The sequence below is a fragment of the Boleophthalmus pectinirostris genome, unplaced genomic scaffold (assembly GCF_026225935.1).
Source record: "Boleophthalmus pectinirostris isolate CB_2022bp ecotype Guang Dong unplaced genomic scaffold, ASM2622593v1 HiC_scaffold_23, whole genome shotgun sequence".
Lineage (NCBI taxonomy): Eukaryota > Metazoa > Chordata > Actinopteri > Gobiiformes > Gobiidae > Boleophthalmus > Boleophthalmus pectinirostris.
In genome coordinates this window covers 31,760,289-31,779,405 of record NW_026571207.1, presented here as the reverse complement: position 1 = coordinate 31,779,405, position 19,117 = coordinate 31,760,289, and the positions used below count along the sequence as shown (strand labels likewise).

The 19,117-nt window shown below is 37.4% G+C and overlaps 1 protein-coding gene across 1 annotated transcript; it reads left to right on the top strand.

The window, feature by feature from the left end:
• The first annotated feature begins 1,616 nt into the window (after positions 1-1,616).
• fnta (farnesyltransferase, CAAX box, alpha) lies at positions 1,617-9,360 on the top strand. The gene is made up of 9 exons (XM_055159087.1): positions 1,617-1,802; positions 2,151-2,236; positions 3,225-3,339; positions 4,860-4,964; positions 5,261-5,387; positions 5,698-5,846; positions 6,150-6,212; positions 7,298-7,481; positions 8,286-9,360. Exons 1-9 carry the CDS (start codon positions 1,678-1,680, stop codon positions 8,436-8,438), a joined length of 1,107 nt encoding a protein of 368 aa, XP_055015062.1. The 5' UTR covers positions 1,617-1,677; the 3' UTR covers positions 8,439-9,360.
• Positions 9,361-19,117: the final 9,757 nt, after the last annotated feature.

Sequence of the window (19,117 nt, the reverse complement as noted above, 5' to 3'; positions counted from 1 at the left end):
GTGGAGGACCTCCTTGTCTCACTGGAGATATTAATGTTTTTCCAGTAATCTTCCACAGTATGGCATTATACTATTGCCTAGGGATGTAACAATATCCAAATCTCTTGGTACGATATTATCACGATATGCATCTCACGGCATAATATTTATTGCGTTATTTTGAAAAGGCTTATATAATTGTAGGTAGGACACTCTTTTTGCTTTTAAATATACCGTGACAAGATTTTGGTGTACATTATTTCCATCATAATCCCAAGAATTCAAGTAAACATATTTCTTCATGTTGTCTGCACTGAAATGAAGTATGAGATATGTAGTTCTCTATGTTTATAAGCTGTTGCTACTATGAAACCGTTTAAGCAAAGGAACTTGTAATTCGATATATTTTGTAATAGCCCACAATATTATTGTGAGACTTCTAACGATACGATATCACTGTATTTCGGTTATTGTTACATCCCTACTATTGTCACTTTACGGTGACATCACGCTCAGGGCATTCTACATGTATGTATATGGCTGAATGTTCATCAGTTACCAGGGTGACACAATGCACACATTAGCAAACAGTCAAAACGTTTTTAGATGGTCAGAAAAAATACAAAATAGAGACCGTGATCATCACCATTCGTGGTCCTGTTTAAGAGTTTGATTTTCCACAAAAAAGAAAAATGAAAAACTGTTGACTAATGCTAGCTAGGTTGTGACTAATGTTATTTTTGAGGGACTTGTTTAACAGCATAAATTATCTCTTCTGTTGTGGTGATATCGGCTGCAAAGTCTCCATACCTATGTCAGATCTTGAACGTCATACTGTGCAGTGGCATTTGGCATCCTGTAAAGATCTGGGATCTCATTTATAAAACTTTACATTGATTTCTTTAAAAAAAAAAGTGTATGTAGGGTAGGGTGACCAAATTTTCAAAATGAAAAACTGGGACACTCCTGGTTTGTGGTGTTTGGTAATAATAAAATTGTGAAATGAGTGCCTAATTTTAAAAAAATGTTAAGCACTTGGCCCATGTGAGTCATTTCTTTGTGTTTTGGTCATTTTAAGCAAATTTTCTGTAGCTTACCTAAACAAATGACAGTTTATATCTCTCTTTACTGTTGGCAGGGATCAGATTGGTCAGAAATATGGACATCTGGGACATTTCTTGTATAAAATTGGGACAAATCAATGGTTTTGTATAAATCTGCTGGGACAGGGAACACAAGGCTCAAAACTGGGACTGTCCCGGGTAAATACTCTCTGGTCACAAAAATATCAAACTTGCTCCTCTTAAGACTTGTGCCAACTGTGTAATGTAAAACTAGAACAGAAGATGGAGCATGGATCTTAAACTTTTTTTTTTTTTTTTCCAATAATCAGACAGTTAAATGTCGGAGAATAAAACGTCAAAGCTCACAAAATAAAAAAAAAATAAAAATATATATATATATATATATACAAAATCTAATTAAATTAATTGCTGTTTCTCTTAGTTAATTATGCAGTTTAATAGATTCAGTTATAATGTTCACTTTTAGAACTCTACATTTAATTTACATTTAAGTATAACATAAAATTTTAAATAAAAACGCTTTATTCCTACCGGAAGTTTTGATTTCTTACTTCCGGGTCAGTGTTGGAAGTGCTGCGGATCAGGCTAAAGGCTAAAAGCTAAAGGTTCTGAAATGTCGGGTTTAGAAGGAATTACAAATGAATCGGCTGCAATAAAAGACGACCAGGACATCGGTGAAGATGAAGAAGATCAGTCCGATGAGGAGTACGTGGACCCGACCCGATACGTGTTTTACAGGTGAAATATTTTAATTTTGCATTTATGGGTGTGCAGTATCGGCTTAGCTTGGTGGTAGCATCATGTTGACTTAAATATCGATAAATTGTTGAACTTAACGATTTTTGTCATACCATGTTTGTTTTACTACAAGCAATTGTATATCTGCACATTTGCTAATAAATGATTAGATAGAGAAAGCTAAATATATCTGATATGGTCTTAATTTCAGAGTTAGGGGCGTCACCTCATTACTCGTGGTATATTCAGGGGCATTTTAAGAGCGATTTAAACATTTGTTTTTTGGACTTTATTGCAGTAGTAATGTTATATCACCTTTTAATGTTATTTTTTGTTCTTTTGTTACAGGGACAGGAAAGAGTGGGCAGATCTGGAGCCTGTTCCCCAAGATGATGGTCCAAACCCGGTGGTGAAAATAGCCTATTCTGACAAGTGTAAGTGCGACGGAAGAACTACCCATTTGCTTATGAGTGTATAGGCCGCATCTCCATTCTTTTTCCTCGCTTCTTTCTTGATTCCTCTCTACGATCCACCATTTTTCAGCTGTTCATCAAATGTGTCATATTAAGCATGTCCCAAAGCTCAGAGGAGGCAAGGGAAGGAAACCGTGGTCAGTCATATTTAACATGCACATACCAAAAAGGTGTAGGCTGAAGCTTAATCTGATCAGGTCTACCCTTTATCATCATTAAGCATCATCTTGAAACCAGTTCAAATGTATAAATATAGCGAAAAGAAACAAACAAAACAGCAATGTACTGCAAAGTATAGCAGGAACTATAACTAAAGGTCATAATTAATGTATCTGCAAAGAGTTAAACATTTGGGTATGCAGGAGGGGGACATCAGAGCAAATAATTAAATTTTATTTGTCTCACAGCGAGAAGTTTGTATGTTGGAAAAACACAAGTACAGGGACAGCAAGAAAGGATGTTGGACATATATTTTGTTTAATTTATCTGAAACTCTCACCTCTGTCCCTCTCTCCTCTGCTCCTCTCTCCTCCCTGTCTCTCCTGTGTGGGTGGGACTTCCTCACCCATTTCCTGCACAATCAAGGAGAGGAATCAAGAAGAAGGAAGCAAGGAAAGAGAAATGAGACACGGCCATAGTGTAACTAGAGGTGGTATGAAACATGAGTTTGGGTCCATGAGAACGAGACATGATTTGGTTTGCTTTTTTTTCTATTTTTGCCCTCTGCAAAATTTCACAGCACTTTTTTTTTATCTCTTAAGATATGTTTTCTTATGTGTGCACACTCCTGGTTTATTGCATGTGTTTGCTATCTCTGTGAATGTTGAGTTGTCAGTTTTATCAAATAGGAAATTTTTAAATTGGCAACTTTACATTCTGGAAGAAGGATTTGGCATTCGATGTAAAATAAATACAACCACTTGCCCTTTTTTTTTTTTTTTTTCCACAGTCTCAGATGTTTACGATTATTTCCGAGCGCTGCTGAAGAAAGACGAGAGGAGTGAACGAGCACTGGCTTTGACTTCAGACGCCATCGACCTGAACGCCGCCAACTACACAGTCTGGTGAGAGCAGACTTGACCTTGTGTTTACATACATTATTTTGCTATTATTTTGGCTATAGACACATGTACTCAGCCATATAGAAAAGATTGATGTTTTAAAACCACTTACCATCCACCCGCCCGCCGGCGGGCGATTTTCCAATAAAAAATGTTCACTCTGTATATTCACCTTCATTATTGTTTTCACTACTGGCATGCCATACATCGTTTGAAAGCTTAATTTCTCAATAAAACAACTATATCATTCATTTTATGCCACACAACGAGCCCAAAACGCGATAACTTAAAAATTCACATCATAATCAAAGAATAAGATACGCGTTTCTTACCTTTGAGCCGGTTCTGTCGGTCCAAAACGCGTTCAATCCATGAAAAGTTGTACTCAATAAATCCGTAATAATCCACAGAAAAAGAATATCAAGTTTTTTCCATAAAATAATTCCATGTGGGTAAATAATCCAGAAAATCCTCGTCCGTATGAATGGATGAAAGCGTGAATGAAAAGAGATGTTGCATTTCCGAGCCTTCTCCCTCTCTGAGTTCCGTTTCTCTTGGCGCTCTTGGGTACGCTTGTTTTCCTCACACTCTTAGCTTCAAAATGAGACCCTCCCCGCTGTTGTCGGTGCCTGGTTTAGCTGGGACAAGCCGCTGAAGAAGCTAACGTACCGACGTACTTCCTGGCTTTACGCACGCGTCATCAGTTTGTTTACGGGAAATCTCTTCAGTCATTGGATCTTCCAGAAAGTGATTGACATATTGTTTTAGCCTATCACCAGAGCTTTCAAACGGTGGGTGGGACATTCAGATGGTCTTTGAAACGGACGCGGTGTTTACAGGCGCCACAGAGAGGGACACAAGAAGCGGTGCGGGAGGGGCCATATTGGGCAGATCTGCCACTTGGAAGACAATTTTGGCTACTTTTAGGTTTTTTTCTTGAGAAAACATGCCTAAAGCTCAGAAGAATTAGTATTATAATAATAACAATTATTATTATTATATTATTATTATTTTAGCACAAATTTGGCAATCTTGTGCCGAATTGTCATTTTGTATACACAAAGGCTCACAGCATCAAAACCCTTTGTCCTAGAGATCTGAAATTCTACACAGTTGTTGCCAACAACTTGAACAATGACTGTAGTGAGTCACAAATGCCTAGCATGAAGTATGCCCAAGCTAAGGCCTTTATTTTTTTCAATTGTTTTTTCGAAGCAAAAAAATACAATTTTTAATTGACTGTACTGTAGGTTAGGCAGCACTCACAGTCTTCATATGCATATCTACAGAAACTAGAAGGCCTAAGCTTTAAAATGGTGCCTCACACAAGCATGTGGGTTCTAAGGTTTTCTTTTAATAAGCTATGGCACTTGGGTATGTAGTGCTATTGTGCACACGCCAAAATAGGTGGATGGTAACAGGTTAAAAATTGGGAACTTCAGAAAATGATAGGTCTTTTCTCAATTGCAACTTATTTACATAATTAATATATTCTTGGATATCTTTATTTTGTATGTCCTCAGGCATTTCAGGCGAGTGCTGCTTCAAGCCTTAGGGAAAGACCTGAGGGAGGAGATGAGGTACATCACTGCCATCATTGAGGAGCAGCCCAAGAACTACCAAGTCTGGTGAGATCTACCTTGTAGCATTTGTAACAATGCTGCACCTCCACCATTTACAAGATTTGTCCAGCTTTGTTATGAGCAGACCACCAGAACATTCAAATCCACAAGTCACAAAGACTGCAGACTGCCCCGATGTAGTTTAGCCTTCTCATAGGGTCTTAAAAAGTGGAACAAGATTAATTTGTTAAAACATATCAATAAACTAAAAAGTAAATACATGCATATCTGAAAACTGGAAATATTACATGTAAATTAATATTCATTAATTATTAATATAAAATATTGAAATGTTTGACCAGGCATCACAGGCGGTTGGTGGTGGAGTGGCTGAATGATCCATCTGAGGAGCTGGAGTTTATTGCAGAAATTCTGAGTCAAGACGCCAAAAACTACCACGCCTGGCAGCACCGACAGTGGGTCATCCAGGTACAGTTCTTAAAGGTTTTTTTTGTTTTTGTTATCACAACAACAACAACAAAACTTACAGATAGTAGCTTTACAGTGCACACAACATTTTATTTTATTTTTTCTGATTATGACCTTTTTTTGTGGAATAATACCTGTCGTAGATATTGGTCATGCACAGATCAGATGTTGTGTGTCTGTGATGGGAAAAATGCATTTACAGGAACCGTTCATGTTCATATGCAAAGAACACATTTTTCTGACTGTTTAACAACATTTAAGAAGGTGCATTAAGTTTAAGTATACCTCTTGTTCCCTTTACCTTTTGCAGGAGTACAAACTGTGGGAAAATGAGCTGTCGTACGTGGAGAGTTTGTTGGAGGAAGACGTCCGGAACAACTCTGCCTGGAATCAGCGGCACTTTGTCATTTCTCACACCACCGGCTTCTCCGACCCGGCCGTCATCCAGAGGGAGATCGAGTGAGTCCCACCTGTCCATACTGTGGTGTAACTACTTATACCATGGTCAGAGAGAAACAACAGAAATATCACTGTTCTGTATCACTGCTGAGAATGCTACAGAATGTACTAACTAGCATCATTTAAAACATTAGTGAACAGGTTTTCACATTTACAAGTGAGACATTTCAGTTGGTAGCCGTGATATTAATGCATTAAATAACTTGGAGAAGTGCTTTCAAGTTGTTTAATGGTTACTGATGATATGTTTAGCATCATGTTCATTATGAGATTATTACAGCATATTTTTTGTGTCTGTTGCAGCTATTGTTTGACTCAAATCAAGAAGGCGCCTCACAATGAAAGTGTCTGGAATTATTTAAAAGGGTAAGACCTGTTTTATCTTTGTTTCTAAGTTTCAGGCAGATTCAAGTTTTGATTTTTGTAATCGATCTACAAAAACATATGTAGTCAGTTTTCATTGCAATGTTATAATTTAAGATTTAAGATACTAATATAGTAGTAATTCATATGATTCGCTGTAATCGGTAAATAGAATAATAGATAATATGATTATTAATGTGTGTATTTTTATTTTTGTATGAGAAGGTGGGTATTTTACCTTACTTTTCTAGTTAAAAAGCAAAACTAACAAGATCTTGTGAGATTTTACCCCATGTATTTACATATGGACTGAACCAAAGAAGGATTAATGCTAAATTTCTTGAAAAGTCGTGGAGCTGAAAAGTAGTAATATAATGATAGCAAATTAAATTAAATTAAAATTAAAACAAATAAACAAAAAGTGTGATCTGAACAAGCAGTTTATTTATTATAGATTACATTGAAGTCTTGTTTTGTCCCATACCTGCCATTTGGGAAGCGTTACCTTGTATTAATTAATGTCATACTGTGGAACATTGTATTATTTTTATAAACTGGTATTAGTATATTCTTGGACTTACAATTTGTGTAATCCATAGACTATATATAAATGGACATAGCTAAACCACTAGCCACCATGTTCTAAATCGAAAGTGAACATGGGTGCGCTTCTGGCTCAGTCAACTCTGACTTGGTTTTGGATTAAAAAAATGTTGCCCTGCTTTCTGTAAGTGCTGTTGTCAGGCTCCTCATTTTGATTTTAAAATGTTTGTATTAACCTGCTCTGCGTGATCCGGGTGTTTTTATTTCACTGTTTAGTCCATCGATCAATATCTATTTTTAATATGTAACTCTCCTAATTTGCCTCTGCTAGCCTCATGAGCTCATGACTGGAGCCAAATGCTATGGGTGACGTCATATTGCCTTAGTCCACTTCTTTATACAGTCCATGGTTTAATCATATTTAGAATCTGAAATGCTAGTGGATGTGTTTTAAGTGACAGTATAAAATGTACATAACAGACTTTTTTTTTTGTCTTGGAGGCTGTTGGTTAGATTAATAATAATACTGTTCTTGTTTTTCCCAGGATGCTTCAGGATCGCGGTCTGTACTCTCAGCCCGGCCTCATGGAGCGCGTTCTGGAGTTAAAGGAGACGCACTGTTCTCCATATCTGCTCGCCTTCCTGTTCGACTGCTACGAGGATGCCATGGAAACCAGCAGCCAATCAGAGACAGAGGAGCGGGCGGACACACTCAAGAAGGCCCTAGAGGTGAGGCCGTATTTTGAAGAATGCATTTTTTTGATTTTACATTTGATACAATTATGTACCCATATTTGAGTTGGCTATTATTGTACAGATGAGTCCTCTGTAGTCACAAGGTTTATTATCCCACTCTTGTTTCTTGAACCACTTTGCAAAATTGGGAAAAAGGGGAAACATTATACTATATTTTATTTTTATATTTATTTATTCAACTTGTCATTGTGGTTGCATGAAGTTTACTTAAAGGTCCATTATGTAACTTTTCTAGTGGAGTGCCCATCAAATACTTTTCTCCATGGAAATGTTATTATTTTATCTGGAATGTTTAAGAGTATGGCGTTAAACCTTTCTATCTTCATCCAGGTCAGCTCTGTGGAGAGACAACCTCGCTCACAGTCAGAATGCCTGTTTTTCCTAGGGATTTTTGAGCTGTAAAACCACCTGTAATTGAATAAATGTAAGATAGAGCTGTTTAATGGCATACTGTGGAACATTCCAGGCAGAGCAATGACATATCCATAGAAACAACAGACAAGCCCCACCCCCACCAAAGTTACACAGGACACCTTTAAAGAAGCATATGATCTCGACAGCTAACGTCAAAATAAGTGCTATTTAAACTTAACCCTGTACACAATATTTAAATTATTTTATCATCATATTGAGACAAAATCTATTATACATGATCACTATATATAGACTCTTGCTAACATATCTGTGTAATCTCTCAGTTGTCCTGGTAGGATACATGGCAAAGAAAAATTGCTATCTTACTAATATAATTTGACTGTTGATTCTCATTCTTTACAGATTTGTGACCTTTTAGCAACAAAGAAGGACACGATACGAAGAGAGTACTGGCTCTTTCTGGGACGATCTTTAAAAAACAAATATGGCGTTGTGGATGTGAACGGAGAGGAGCCAGAGTCAGTCCAGTCCTCTGCGCCTCAGGAGCAGAGCTAAAGTTTATCACATTTTAATGTTTCCTCTTGACTGTGTGGTACGGGTCAGTTTAAAGCCTGGTTTATAGAGAAAGATTTCCTCCTACTTGAAATGTGCATCTGCTAAAGGTGCATTGTGTACCTTTTCAGGTGGAGGGTCTGTCAAATGCTTGCCTCCATGGAGACAACAGTATGGTATGAAATCCAAATCAGACAAAGTTACAGGTCAGATCTGTGTCGAGGCAATCCCCGCTCAGTCAGAATGTCTGTTTTTCTAGGTATTTTTTCTAGGTAATTGAATAAATGTAAGGTGTGTTAGCTGTTTTAATGTCATACTGTGGAACATTCTAGGCATTGCAATGACATATCTGTAGAAACAAGCAGGTGATGGACCCCCACCCAAAAAGTTATCCAGATACGGTAAACCTGCATTTGACCCATTTTTGCTGCTTTAAAGAACAAATATTATGCATTATGTGTATTATTATTGGATTCAGAAGTCAAGGATTTGTCATTTTCACAAGTAAATTGCAAATACTGGAATATAGAATGCAAAACCACAAGGTGACATTAAGACTGCAGCAGATACAGTATAACGTGCAAATGCGTTTTGTCTGTTGCATCAGTACAGAGTCCAGATCACAGTTATGGCAGTTAGGGTGATTTCATGTTTTAGGACTTAAAATGATATCTAATTAAAAAAAAAACTTTACTTAGATTTGCGGCCATCTTGCTCTTCTGTCATTAAGTATTGTTCATGTAGTGTCATATTGCATACAGTTAGCATGTTTGTGGCTAATATCACAGCTTGTATTTGCCTATATTGCTGTTTTAAATCTACCTTGACTCGTACCACACCACTCCACCGGAAACCTACCTGTATTTGTGACTGTATTAGTACCATGTATAGTTTATATTGAAATAAACTGCAGAGCAGAAATTAATTGTGTGCTTTTCTCTCATTTTGTTGGATAATATAACAATGTCCCTTTTGATTTATGGCACTAAAATATGGAATAAAACTAAATGAAATTGTGAACTAATTTTATCCATGTCATATTTTGTTAGTTTTTTTGGTAAACTTTGCACCTAATATAGATTCAAAAACATTTAAAACTCAACAAAGACTTTTTTTCGCAGTAGCGTGTGTAGTGTAATTCATGATTTACTTAATGATTTGATTTATATTACGCCTTTCATGACACCCAAAGCCCTTTACACTCCATGCTGCACTGCACTTCACACTCAGTGGTGATGAGTTACTATTGTAGCCACAGCTGGCCTTGGGCAAACTGACAGAAGCAAGGCTGCTAATCTGTGGCATCTGCCCCTCTGACCACCCGCGCTCACACACACCATTTTTATACTAGGCAATGTGGGTGAAGAGTCTTGCTGAAGGACACAACCACTGGCCACCTGCGATGTGATGAGATCAGGCATTGACAAGCTGGTATAGTCACAATACACATAGTGGAGCCCTAAAGGGACATTTTTCATTGTTTGGGAAAGTAAGTCACGGATGAAAAATTTAAATATGTGTTGCCTCTGGAGGTAATGTTGTATACGGGTCAAATATTGGACCAATTTTGGCACATTTTGTTAAGGTCAGAATTGTGTGATTGTAAAACTGGTGGATAGAAATTAATTGGGTACATTTGTTTGAATTATTTGTGTATTATTTCATTTTTAATCAGCTCTTTCCTTTTCCTCTTTGATTCATTTCATATTTTGCATATCTCCAAAACAACCATTGATACTATATATTTTTTTTATTTTCCATCTATTCTTTCAAACAATACTGCAGTCCACACAATAGCTTCTTAGCACATTTTATTACTCCACTTTATATGACAGAATCAGAATGAAAATGCATGGAAAAAGTGCCTTAAGTAAGATAACGTCTTTATTTTCTTCGTCAATCATCTCATGGAAACCAAACAGAAATTTTGAGGTACTCTTCCCACTTTTGCCAATTTTTTATTATTTTCTTATTTTATTTAAACTGAAAAAATTTAATAAGTAAAAAAATCAAATATATTAAAATTCAGCTTCCATCATCACACGCTTTCCTTCTGTCTCTGTCTAATTGGATTATAATGAATTTGACCATTTCCCATCATTGTGCAGCCAAAACTCTTTAACTCTTTGTTAGATTTTATATTAATGATATTTTTGATCAAAACTCTCTCCCACCACCGTTTTCATCAACTGCCTGCTCGATTCAGGATTCACCAAACAAAGCATAAATTTCATACTTTATCAATCATCCTAAATACACTCCAAACCCTTCTGATTAGTTTGTGCTAATTATTAAAAGTTGAGAAAAACAAGAAATTAGTTGAGGATAATAGGCTCTGTGCACAGCAGCACTAGCTAGCTCACTGTGTCTCAAAGCTAACAGTCACGTTTATTAAAATAATAAACTATAAAATAAACATTCAATTTTTTTTTATTAATTAAAGTCAAGACTACACAATTGTTTTTTTTTGTTTTTTTTTTAAATGTGTAGAATAATTCAGTTTGGGGTGTTGTTTGTATATTTACTATGCCTCAAAATTAGCATTAGCATTAGCATTGAGACACAAACTTCTACTTTTATAAACACAGAACTGTCCCTTGATTAAGTATTCATTATATTTGTGTACTTTTTAACATGTTGTCAGTGACATCCACCCACCGCTCTCTGTTCACTGCCATATCTTTAAATATTTATCCATTTTAGCACGGCTCTGCAAAACCCCGCATAAATACACAGTTGGACAGGATTTTTTTTTTTTTTTTAGTTGGACAGAAGGTAGTCACAGGAACACAGTGAGGTTGATGGGCGCTGCTGTGCACGGAGGACCTTATTCAGCTGGTCCAAAGGTCAAACTTCTTCCGTGTTGTCATAGAAATGACCTGAGGAGAAATCAATACAGTGAATTGGTGTAGCATCATAACTTTTTGTCTTAGGCTACTGAAGACCGTAACAAGAAATAAAGTGTCGTGAGTGTACTACATGCATATATTAAATACTGAAATTATATATTTGTTTAAATATTGTTAATGAAGTCACACAATTAATGTTTAACTACTGACATCTGATATATGTGTTTAAAGATACTGCTGTGTAGGTTGTGACTTTTTAAGGAAATTCTTTACAGAGCAGCTGGTGAGGGGTCATCCTGGCTGGCACCAAACCTAAATGGGTCTGGTCATTCCCATAAATGGAGAGGCTTCAAGGAGGAGCCAAGGCGTGAACCTGGTCAACATATCATTTGCATATTTCTGTGAATGTATACATACTGGGTGAAGGGACAGATGCAGGCGTCAGATTACCTGATTATAAGACCTGTGTAGAATAGGCCATCAGGGACAGTGATTTGACCCAGAGCTCTGTATTAGAATTGTATTGTATAATAGGGAATACATTTTTGTGATTTCAATCGATCGATTCCAGTCATTATTTTTTACAATTGGAACACAACCACACTACTTATAGGATCAAGGTTATGACTCTAAAATAATACAAAAAATAATAATAATGTAGCTTGAAATTGTTCTGCCAATTGTGAAGGACAAGACAAAGCAGTTTTCTTGCACTAATGACAAATATAGGTCTTGTACTAAATTGTTTCATTCACACAAGTCTGAGTAACTCTTTATTATCAGTCTGTGTACATCTCCAAAGCTCAAAATGCTCTGTTCCACCTTGTGATGTCATCAAATATATGAAGCAAGATATATGGAATTATGTAACAAGACAAAAAAGTTAAATAACTCTACTAAAGATATTTTGACAAAGTAAAGGGTGGCTAAATGAGAGGGCGTGTCCAAACTTTTGAATGGTAGTAGGTACTCTTTTAACATTATGAGAAGGGTCTGTTTTCAGTGTGTCCTTGGCTTTAGTGTCAGTACTCACATTATAGAAAATAGCTGTTAATTGGACCAGGACATAGTGATGACGGCAGGATTTGGGTCGTCATAAACAGACCTGCGGCGTCTGGATCCACAACTCTGTAAATAAACACATGAATAGACCATCACCAGAAAGGTTACACATTGTACCTTTAAATATGTAGGTGTTATTTACATTTTTTCTCATAATCCCATAAGAATTTTTGTGTATTTTATAAAAAGCGTAGACTCTATACTCAATACCAATTCTAATACCACCATGATAATAAAATTCACCCTTTCTTTAGACAATACACTGTGATTTTCAACATTAAAGCATAGTACTTTCTTTTTTGTTCCCATGTTGTGTTACATCTGTGTAATCCCTCAGTGGTCCAGGTAAGTTCCATAGTGGTCCATGGGTGTATACTAATCTATGTGCTCTTATACTTTTAAACTTGTTCTGATACAGCTCAAGATCATTCTAAAACTATTCAGGAAAGGTTCATGAAGGTTCAGACGAGACGTTTTAGTATCAGTACTTTTGACAATCCAACTGCAATAGTATCAATTGTACTTTTTAGTGGGGCAGATTGGTATAGGCTCCCTTATATCTTTTCTGCTCAAAATGAAATAATTCAACCACCTGGTAAAAATGGGATGATAAAAAATTATATCGCTTATCGTGAATAAAAAGGGTAGACAATCGTTCGTGGGATATTTTTAAATATCAAGATAATTGCCAACAAAGATAATCTCCATTTTTATCACCAGAATGTGCTTCTGCATGATGATAGCTTCTAAATCATTGTTGTTTCACTTATAACAAAGTACAGTTCTGTAACTGTTTAAATATGGAAACTATTCATAACGTTACAATAATTCATATCCATTAAATTTTTTACCGTCAGCAACTTTAATAATTATTGGGATATTGTCGCTGAAGGTCCATATTAAGCCAAATTGACTCTTATGAGCTTTAAGCATTGTTATAATGTAGTAACCTCATCAAAACATACCTGAAGTTGTGTTTTGTTTCATTCACACATGTTTGAATGACACTTTATTATTAGTCTGTCTACATCTCCAAAGCTCAAAATCTCTGTTCCACCTTACGATGTCATTAAGTGGTTGTTTTCAAGTTAATGGACCATCTTTTACATTTAGATCAGTAGAGACTGGCAATTCCAGATTTAAAATTATCCAAATGATTTTAGTGAAGGTGATTGAACCTGGACACAGTGGAGGACTTCTTGTATTACCACATGACATCACAAGGTGGAACACAGTGTTTGTGTTTGAGAGAAGAACTCAAACCTAAATATGCAGGGTTGTGTATTAAACATGTGTGAATGAAACATAAACCAGAAAATAGCGTAACATGAGTCCTTTAATAACAATTATTTTAACCATGATAATAGTGACACCAAATTTCAATATCGCCTCCTGCCTTCCTCCCTGTTGTTGTGTTAGCATGTGTGTGTTTTCTGTGTTTACCGGCACACAGGCACTTTTCTTGGTGCAGAGTTTGACTTCACAGTGGAGGAACAGGTCGGAGCTCCCTGTGAATTGAAACATGTTGAAGGAGAAGAAGTTTGAGGTGCTGCGTCCGTTTCCTACCACCTTCACCGTGTGGTCCTTTGGGTTTGCACACCTGAGAGGGACATACAAGAACACATGAGCACGGTTGGACAGAGCACTGATGTCCATCAGGTCTGGACCTTAGATACCAGAACCACACATTTTATAAAAACTTTATAAAGACGAGTGGATCTGAAGCCATATCCTGTCTCCCTAATTTCAGAGGGTGTGATTTACAGGCAGGGGGTAGACTGGCAATCTGTGTGTTCTGGAAAAATCCAGAACGGCTGTGTTACTGTGGGGCCTGTGGAGCTATTATGTCCAGGGCTATTCTGCGTATAGCCCTGAACATAAAGGTAGATTTTTTTTCCAGCTGTTTAAAAGTCCTGTATTACTACATATTCTCATATAATGTTGTTTCCTCATTAAAAACAGACCTGAAGTTGTGTTTTGTTTCATTCACACAAGTTTAACACACACACACATGCATATTTAGGCTGAGTTCTTCACTCAGACAGAAACACTCTGTTCCTCCTTGTGATGTCATGTGGTAAAACAGGAAGTGCTCCACTGTGTATTAAATCTCCATACACCTTCACTAGAATCATTTGAATGATTTCAATTTACAATCTCTACGGAGTTAAAGGTAAAAGTTAGCTGTTGCACTATATGACATCACAAGGTGGAGCAGCATTGGAGATATAAACAGACTAATAAAAAGGTTACTCAAACATTTGTGAATGAAACAAAACACGACTCCAGGTATGTTTTTGATGAGTTAACAACACTACACATGGAATACTCTGGTGAATGTATAGTGACCAAACCAGCTATAAACCAGCCCTAAACCAGCCCAAAACCGTGACTATCTAGGACTAAACCAGGACTAAACCAGGATTAAACCAGCTCTAAACCAGCACTAAGCCAGGTCTAAACCCAGTAAATGCCTGTGTAATAGCAGACCCTCACCCGTGTAGCACCAGATCATATTTGGGTGTGCTGTCGGGCTGTGGGTGACTGGTGGCCCAGCAGGACTCTGTTACCACAGAGACGAGGCTGTGGTCCAGACCCGAGGTGCCGAGTTGGACCCAGATGGTCTGATCCAACTGCAGAAGGGTGTCAGGCAGAATGGGATGAGTCCGGGCAAAGTCCAGGTAAGACTTCATAGACAGGTTATAGGACCAGGTCCCTGACACGATCTTCTGCACCACCGAACTGCACAAAGATGTGGATGTTCATTGATTAGTCATTCCAAATTAGCACTGTTGCCATAGCAATTAACAATTCAAAGCTAAATATCATATCCTTTGAATGATCAGAAACAAAAACCCATGAATATTATTTTTAATGTATATCACTTTTATATTTTTGTATAATTATTAGCAATAATATTTTTAGGCCTATTTTGAAACCTTATTTATTTTTTATTCAGACTGTTTTGGTATTCTACAGCTGTTCTTATACTTGGCTGTTGCAACACAGCAAGTTCCCCATTGTGGGATGAATGAGGAAATTGCTGTGTTTTACACAAGTTATAAACAGAACAGGTAACACCTAATAAATATCTCACTGTATTTCCCATGGATTTTAAATGATAAAGTAAAGGTAAAGTGAGGTAAAAGTCAGATAAAAAGCACTTTACATTTAGGTTTAAAATGACTTTATAGTGTTTCTAAAATGATCACGATTACATATTTGTTAGTGCTTTAAATTACATATTGAATGCGACCTGATAATAAAACATAACTGAACATATTTGGCACATATTCTTGTTGTCTGACCTGTCTCTGATGCGCAGGGCCACAGTCTTGAGGCTGGGCTGGCTGTAGAAACAGGAGAACTCCACAGAGAACTGGTCCTGACGCGTCACCATTCCCGACTGGTTCTTCATCTGGATTGTGTTCTTAAAGATCACGTGACTGTTCTGGGTCTGTCATGCACACCATAGTTAAAGCTGCAGTATGGAACATTTACATATATAAGAATGTTCACAAGGCAAAAATATCCAGGTTAGGAAAACTGTTTTTATCATTTTACTTCTAGTATCTCCTTTAAAGCCAGTCTATATTGAAAGTGCTTCCATCTCCACAAACCTTTTGGCTTTATTATTCCACATTATGACATAAAACATATCTTCACAGACAATGTTCTAAAGTATGTTTTTAACTTTCTATTTCCATTGATTCATGCAGTTGACATTCCACCTCCAGAAAGTTCCATACTGTCACTTTAACTTTAAAACAAAGTTGTGTGACAATGACACTGACCGTGACCTCTGTGCCGCAGGAGTTGATGCTGTCGAAGCCAAATGTGATCATGTGACTGTGTGGGTCCATGCGCCCTCTGCAGCTGGGATCGTTCAGGTGCAGGTCTGAGTACTGGACGCCCTTCTCGTTCAGGAGGCACCCAATCAGATCCACAGTGGCTGAGTTCTGCCCACACACCGTCGGCTCACCTGGGAAACAAATCCAGAGCTCCTCAGCTTGTATAATGGAAGGATGTGGAGTCAGGAGAGGTTTTTAATTTTAATTATTGATACTACAGCTGATGTCATCAAGATTCCCTGGGGGTGTGATGCTAACTGTAGGCACTGCTCTGTCTAAGGCTTTGTTAGACTTTAACCTGAGCATTAACTCAATCTGACCATAAAGAACTGCCAAAACGACAAATGGGTGGACTGTTTAAGACCTGGATTAGTTCTGGTTTGAACCTGTTTTAGACCTGGAGTGTTCTTAATTGATTCCTGGTTAAATCCTCAATTAGAACTGGCACAGCCCTGGTTTAGTCCTGGTTTGGATCTGGTTTATTCTTGGTAAGTCTAGGTTTAGTCCTGGTATAGCTCTGTTTTAGTTTTGGTTTAGTCTTGGTTTAGTCCTGTTTAGTCCTGGTTTAGATCTGGTTTATGCTGGGTTAGTCTGGGTTTAGTCCTGGTATAGCTCTGTTTTAGTCTTGGTTTAGTCTTGGTTTAGTCCTGGTTTAGTCCTGAGTTTAGACCTGTTATAGCCCTGATATAGCACTGGTATACCCCGGGTTTAGTCCTGGTTTAGATCTGGTTTATCGTGGGTTAGTCCAGGTTTATTCCTGGTTTAGTCGTGGTGTCACCCTGAGTTAGTCTTGGCATATACACTCCAGTATACTTACAACACAAATACACTTCAGTATCACAAGTAGAAGATTGTTTGGGAAATGTCAAGATTAAATACAGTCAATTATGGAAAGTGAGGCAGCCATTTTGTTCTCACCAAAGGTCTTGTTGGATTTGTATTTATGGGCAAAGTTGGCACGACAGAGGCAGATTTCTTTGTTCAAGTCAACTCCACAAAACTCATGTTCACTGCAGTAAGTGTCCAGGCAGAGACCAGTTTTACCAACTGAAACAGGCACAGAATAGAAAATTAGAGGCTCAGGGTGAAAAGAGGGGGGATTTTTTTTACTTTAAAGGTCCTATGTTGCACAATATTGACTCTTGTCAGCTTTAAGTCATGTTAGAATGTTGTTACCTCCTCAAAAACATACCTGAAGTTGTGTTTTGTTTGAGTAATCCTTCTGTCTGTCTACATCTCCAAGGGTCAAAATGCTCTGTTCCACCTTGTGATGTCACCTATTCTCTGATCTATGCTATAATGTCGTTTCTTCATCAGAAACATACCTGGAGTTTTGTTTCATTTCATTTACACATGTTTAACACACAAACCCTGCATATTTCTAATATAGATCCAACCATTCTCAGTTCAACTGAGCATCTGGTGTTGATACTAGTTCTTGACAATCGTTACAAAGCGGCATCAAAAACTGTTGCCAAATCTCGTTAGTAGTAGGAATATAGATTAGCTCACCACAGTGGGCCTGAGTCTCCCAGTTGGACAGGTTGAAATTGGCCTGTGAGCAGAGGGTGGCGTAGGCTTGATGGAAACTGCACTGAAGCCCATCTACAGAGGGGTAAAGGCAGAGGGTCTGAAGGCACGAGGCGAGGAAGGGGGTGGGGTCGATGTGGGCGTTGCAAGGGGCAAACACAGAACTGTTCAGGAGGAGACAACTGAGAGAAGGGGACATAGAGTTAAAAAAGTATAGTATTTGTAAGTGTACTAAGAATAAAAGAGGACTGAAATGGACTTAAAGTGACTTACAATCTATGATGCAAAACTGGGAAATTAAAGGTGAACTATGTAACCTGGTGATCTGCGTGTCTCCATGGTTTCTTAAAGGTCCCATATTAAGCAAAATTGACTTTTGTGAGTTTTAAGCCATATTATAATATTGTTACCTCATGAAAAACATATCTGGAGTTGTGTTTTGTTTCATTCACACATTTCTTTCTTCTTATTATTATCCACCTTGGGATGTCATGAAGCAGTTTACAGGTTAACAGCAAGTTACCATTTGAGTGTAGCAATTCCAGGGCTCCAAATCACACTAGTCAAGCTCAGGGTAAATATGCAGGATGTGTGTGTGAAACATGTGTGAATGAAACAAAACACTCTAGGTATATTTTTGATGAGAAAACAACATGTGAGTGGAGTTGCCTCTCCAAAGATCTGACCTGTAACTTGGCCTCCTTTTGCTCTCCATGATAATAGAAAGGTTTAATGCCATACTAAACATTTCAGACAAAGCAATAACGTCTCCTTGGAGAAAAGCATTTGACAGGCCCTGCACCACACAATGCAGCTTTAATAATGATAATACTTTAAGTACAAAATCAAATTTTAGCCTTGAACTGCAAAATGCTCTTTCCAGTATTTTAGATGCAGTCTGTCTCTGCTGCTGCTGTTTGACTCTTACTGTTGGGCTGCAGTTTCACAGTTGATGGTGGGATCTTCAACATCTGTCTGGGCATTGTCACATCTGGAAAAATAAACAGAAGAGCACTGGGTATAAGACAGGTACACTGTTATGGAAAAAAGAACATTCACACTTTTAAAATCCATTTTCCAGTTTTCAGACATTTTTAAACATTTTTCTTTTCCAGTGTTTGCTAATGTGTGCATTGTGTCTCAGTGGTATCTGGTGAACATTCTGCCAATACACATACACGTAGAACACCCCAAGCCTGGGGAGGTGGTTTTATCCATATTTTGAAACATGTATGGGCTGGATTTGGACTATAATTAGACCTGACTCAGTCCTGGTATAGTGATTTTATAGTGATATTAGTTCTGGTTGTAAAAACTTGTTTTAGACCTGGGGTATTGGTTTAATCCTGAATTAGAAGTGGTAATCCTGATTTGTATTTGGTTTAATCCT